The 6,000-nt window shown below is 40.9% G+C and overlaps 1 protein-coding gene across 1 annotated transcript in view; it reads left to right on the forward strand.

Moving 5' to 3' along the window:
- Positions 1-5,239, forward strand: part of SLC9A6 (solute carrier family 9 member A6) — a 50,785-nt gene extending 45,546 nt beyond the window's left edge. Inside the window, 1 exon segment of the mRNA XM_070784604.1 lies at positions 2,560-5,239. Coding sequence (XP_070640705.1) covers positions 2,560-2,832 — 273 coding nt within the window. The 3' untranslated portion in view covers positions 2,833-5,239.
- Positions 5,240-6,000: the final 761 nt, after the last annotated feature.

A 6,000-nucleotide genomic window follows, 5' to 3' on the forward strand; every position in this document is an offset into this window, starting at 1 on the left:
TGGTCTTTGGCCAATCACTCTAATTCAGAGTCTTTCCTGGTGGCGCACACATCGCTCAGCCAAGATGGATGCTAGCGAGAGAGATTCTGGGAAGTGGATGGACACATGGTGTCTCCTTTTAACCTTCCCCGAACTCTTCTGGTTGGTGGTGGCTTATTCCGTATTCCTTATCAGGATCTCCTGTCATACAACAACTCATGCAAAGTTACTATGGTGCCTGGCCAAGGTGGGCGGTTTCAATCGGTGTGCTTCCCTTAACAGGATTATAATAGTATTGTCCTGCTACTTGCTTTTTTTCACCTAATGATCCACAGCATGGATACCTTTGTAAGAGTCCACAAGAACCTTCTGTCTATTGGTGGCTGCGTAGTGTAGCTTTACTAAGGTTGATCTAGTCAGTCTCATTCCTTTTGTGTTTTTGTTATTACAAACAATGTTTACAGTGAGTATCCTTGTATATATGTTTACCCAATAATATAAAGTTATAAAGAATAGATTTTAAAGGTTAAATCGCTGGGTCAAAAGGCATATGCATTTTAAGATTTGGTAGCTATTGCCCCAAACTTCAAACTTAATAAAGGCAGTCCAAGGTGCTGAAGAGCCCCTGCTGATGTGTGAAGGCCCCACAGAGCTTTGTTGTGGGCATTGCTGAATTAAGTGATAGACAGGCTCCTTAGACTTACAGCTTAGACTTACAGCTGGATTGGCTTGGAAGGGATTATGGCTGGTTGGTGGAGCGGGTTTCTTTGGTTTTTAATTTACAGGTCTTTTTCTTTGAGTGTTGAGGCAAATCTCTAGCAACAGCAAAGAATTTTAAAATTTCCAGCAACAGCAAATGTGAAATTTTAGTCTAATAGTGTCCTCAGTCTATTTGACTATCTTAGACAAACTTAACATTTTTAAATGCACAGGATAGGAGAGTTGGGTGTAGGAGGTTTCTATCTACTTCCCTCAAGGAGTATTAGTCACAGACTTTTTTTGCTGTATCAACATGAGTATTTACAATGATTCTTACTCTACATTTAAATAAAATGACTTTCTGATTTTTAAAAGTAATAAGTATTCATTATAATAAAATTTCAGATAATACAGAAACATAAAGAAAACTATAAAAACCATTAGCAATCCTATCATGCAGAGCTTGCTATCATCATTTTGTTGAATACCCTTCTAGACTTTTCTATTGTTGACTGGAAAAATAGTCACAACCTAAAAGTTGGAATTTGGGGTACTTCAAGTCTGGGAGGCAGCATCTCAAGAAACCCTGAGAAAACTGTTCCCTGGAGGTGGGAGTGGGGGGAGTGGGGTGGATTGGAGCTGAGGCATAGGGTAGGTGGAACCAGGTTATATAAAAATTTTGCAACAAAGGGTGGGAAGTCTGAATGTCAAAAGTTTTTGTAAATTAAAGAAAACCAGATATCCCAAAAGAAGGAATCTAGTGCTTTTTTATGATGGGAAGATGGCAAAGTCTGGGCTCACTGAAAGCATTCCTTTGAAATGCACCTCAGCTGTGTGGGGCGGGTATCCTATGTTTTCACACCCTGAGCTCCCTTGGGGCTCACTGTGGGCTGTGGCTGCAGTTTGATGGCTGCTGGATGGCAGGTATTCTTTCCTTCCTGAGTTTGCTCAGGCTCACCAGCTCACATTGGAGGGCTGCAGTTTCTTGCTGACTGTGACATCATTGTTTACTGATATGTGGTGGTGGTTTAGTTACTCAGTTGTGTCTGACTCTTTGTGACCCTGTGGGCTGTACCCCACCAGGCTCCTCTGTCCATGGGACTCTTCAGGCAAGAATACTGGAGTGGGTTGCCATTTCCTTCTCCAGGGGATCTTCCAGACCCTTTCTCACTATGCACATGTACATTTTTTAATTAACCAAAATGGCACTATATATCCTGGACACTTTTCCCTCTTCTGGAACTTTATGAAATTATATTCTTTTTGGCCCCCAAATTTCCATTAGAACAAAAGCTTTTTGAGCTGCTTGACAAGTATGTAATGAGGGTAGTGAAGGTTCAATATTTCTAGGCATTGTTGACATGAAAGTAAGCGCTTCATTTATTTAAACCTATTCAGCAATGAATTGCACTTACATTTAGTGAATACTTTTCTGTGTACCCCAAATTGTTAGGTGGTTGAACTACAGCATACAAGGGATTTAGAGTCTAGTGGGGGGAGATGTGATGCAGATCCCTGCATGTGCAGCTATGAAAAGGGGTAAGTGCCACTGTAGGGAGAGGGCTAAGTGCAGGCTGCTAGGGAAGAACACAAGAGGGCACTAAGCTAGCCTTGGACGATCAAAGAAGACTTCTGGGAGAAAGTGACTTTTAAGTGAAAACCTCAGTGATAAGTAGGAGCTAATACCTGAAGGAGGGGAGAGGAGACAGGAGGTAAGAGAAAGCAGTAGAGATTTTGGCAGCTGTCAAGCACTTCAGTCTGCAGGCACACAATGGGGCAAGTGGGGTCAGAGAAAATACAGCATCCTTGAAAATTCAGCTATTGGAAATGTTTCTTTAATTTTTCATAATAATTCTCAAAACTTGTTTTATTTGCATTTAGAACCAGGAACAGTTGAAAGACGATGACTCTGATCTCATCCTCAATGATGGTGATATTAGTTTGACGTATGGCGATTCTACTGTGAACACTGAGTCAGCATCATCCGGTGCCCCTAGGAGACTTATGGGAAACAGTTCTGAAGATGCCTTTGATCGGGAACTTGCCTTTGGGGACCATGAACTGGTCATTCGGGGAACACGCCTGGTTCTACCTATGGATGATTCTGAGCCCCCCTTAAATTTGTTAGATAATACGAGACACGGTCCAGCCTAAGCTTACTAGTTACTCACTTAGTGATCTGTAAAATTTGCACATGTGATTGTGAAGAAATTCGTACTACCTAAAAAGTCCCAGTGCATGTCTCTGAATGTTTAAGCTATATAAATGCTATTTATTTATATAGCATTGAAAGACTATAAATACCCTGTACAAGGCAGATTGTGAACAAATTCTTCATTTTACTTTTTATTGGCCGCACTATGTAGACTGGACCTGTTTAGAAAGTTAATTTCACAGTGATGTCTTGTGTTCTGTTAGCTTTATGTCTCAGTTCAGGTATACAAGGTGACAGATTTACTCTTTCTTACATTTACCTGCCACTTAACCAGAGCACCAAGTTCTTGTGATGTGAATTAATTTTGTCTTGTGGGAGGGGAGGGAGAGGAAGGAGGGAGCACTGTTTCTGGGGGAGCCCAGGCAGGAGAAGTTGCTTTGTTGGAAAGTTATGTTGATTGCTGCTGCCTTTGTCGTGACCTTTTTCTTTCCTTTTTGTCTGGTGGCCTGTTATGGTGCATGAGGCCAGTGGCTTCGGATCTTGCCCATTCAGGTTGGGGAGTGAAGTGCTGGGGCCCCTTTTCCCCTTTGCCGTGAAAAAGTAAATTTTTTGGCTCCAGTACACTGCTACTCAGAAAAGAACGCTATGCATGACTTCCAAGACTTTGTTTCTTTTTTCCAGACCAAGACCTTGGAAAGAGTTGCACCATCCAGCCCACTTAGCCAAAGTATAGTTGTATATAGTTCGGAACACTTGATTTCGATTTGGAGGGGCTGGGGTGGGCAGAGGACAGGAGAAGTAAGGAGCGTAGTGGTTTCAGAGAGCTCTCCCCCCAAATCTGTAAATACTCTATACCAGATAAGTTTAAATGAGAAACTCGATTGCTGCTTACTTTTTGATTATGTACTTTATCTGTATAGCAAGCTTTGTGGTCAGAAGTTTTTATACCAATTTAAATCGCTGCTCTTTAGCAGCCAAACAGGAGCAAAATGTAAAATTTTTGAATTGACTGTGTCTACTTGTCATTCGTTAGTCTGTAGTTGATGTTAATTTATGAATCCATGACCGTTCCACAGGACACCACAGCCAGTCAGGAGAGAATACAGCGCTCCCGAGCTTGTTGTGAGGACGGTTCTGCCTTTGTGTTACCAGGTGTAGTTGTCTTCATGTTCATGTGACTTTTAATAGGAAATACCTAAGCTGCCATGTTTGTTTTGTTTCTTACAGTTTTCAAGGAAGAGTGTATAACAATTGCCCATTTCATATGCAGAGTATGAAAGTGGATTCTATTTTGTAATGCTGCAAATACCTAACAGTGTATTGAATGCTTAGCAGAGGGGATCCTTTCCAATGTTGATTCTGACCTGTCAGAGTTTTGGAAGAAAAACAAACTTCTGTAGGTTTTTTCCCCCTCAGGTCTGAGTAGCATTGCCTTAAATCTTATCCAATTTGAAAACGGTTTTGTTTATGTGATGTTCAAATTGTCCAATGCAAAATATCTTTCCAAACAAAATATACTTATTTTCCCAAAGGTTTTCTTGCTCTGATGCAAACACTCCTTGCGGTTTTAAGGGAATTCTACTGTTGATCCCTTGAGTGGCAGCTCTAACTGTTGGCATAGCCATTTGTTATGTAGTGGTAGCGACTTTCCTGCTATGCAGGAACCCGTGAAGTGTGCATTTTCTATAATGTGTGCCTCTTCATGCCGTCAGTAATTTCTTGTTAACATGTTTGAGGGGCTTTGAACTTCAGCGTCATTTACCCACAAAGTCATTCACGCTGTAAAAGGTTATACAAGGAATTCACAACTACCTTTTTTATCCTGTCAAGTTACTGGGCTCACTTTATGAAAATGACTGTAAATACTTAGCATGACAAATTCAGTAACTTGTCTGTTTCAGCATGCATGAGACTTTTTCTTAGGGAAACTGATAAAGCTTGAGTCAACTGAATCTGCCTTCGTACTTTATCAAAGGGGAACCAAGCCTGCTGTGCTTAAATCAGCATCTGGAAGATTCTCCTCTCCTCTAATCTATGTGTGCATCTCCAAGCAAAGAAGAAAACAAACTCTGCTCATCCATCTGTTGGTTTAAGACACCTGAATGAACCTGGATGAGGTAGAGCAGAATTCTCATCATGCACAAGTAGGACTGTTCTCGGACTTGTTTTCCTGTCCTTTGTGGACCCTACACGTGTGAATGACTTGAACGTTGTGTCTTTTCAAGTTATTTTTTAAGGTTCCTTGGCATTGTATCCTAGTTGTCCGTGTTTGGCAGTGTGCTGTTAAAGTAATAGACTTTTAATCTTTATGTATTTTTTTGTTTTCCCTTGGAGGACTTGGACAGACGTTATAGTGGTTTCTTTTAGGAAAATCTGTCATTAAAAAAATTATAGCCTTGCAAGTAACCATTCATGGTGTTTGAGTCACAGTTTATTCTAGTAAGAGGTAAAGAGTGCTGACTTCATTTATTTTTCTACCTATATACCTACTGGGAACGGGGGAAGACTGGTGTTTTTTTTAAAAAAGCAGCAAACAGAAACCTAACAGAACATAACTTATGGGGTGGCACATTTTTGGTGCTTATGTGTAAGGCTGGATGTGTTTGCTCATGGGCACAGTTGGACCATTTAAGAAATATGATTCAAAGCAGTTGAATTCTGTTATATTGATTTGTAGCCTGTTAGCTCGGTAATGGATAATGTCATGAACATGTTAACTTCCATTATGTGGGGAGAGTAAATTCTGTAAAAAGTTAGGTAAGGTAGTTCCAAGTTGGGTTGAGAGTACAATCACACAAATAGTCCTTTTCCAAGTTAAAGACAGGTCTTGCTTATTGTGTGTAAGAAGTTCTCTAGGTTGGGGTTTGCTGACAGTCACTTCGCCTAGTCCGGTAATGGCACCAACCACACCATGATTGTCTTTTGGTGCCACCCACTCCAGCTCCCTTGCTCATGGTCCTTGAGGGGCCCAGGTGGTGGCCTCCACAGCACAGGCTTGTTTCTTCAACCAACTCATGTTTTCTAATTCACACATAAAACCTTAAGTTTGAGAAAGTATATTTGTTTATCTGACTCAATGCACAAGTGTTTGGAGATGAAGATGTAAAAGCCTTGACTTAATCAGAAAGCCCTTGATAGGAAGTACTTCACACAAATGATGCAGCGTT

This window comes from Bos indicus, chromosome X (genome assembly GCF_029378745.1).
Source record: "Bos indicus isolate NIAB-ARS_2022 breed Sahiwal x Tharparkar chromosome X, NIAB-ARS_B.indTharparkar_mat_pri_1.0, whole genome shotgun sequence".
Taxonomy (NCBI): domain Eukaryota; kingdom Metazoa; phylum Chordata; class Mammalia; order Artiodactyla; family Bovidae; genus Bos; species Bos indicus.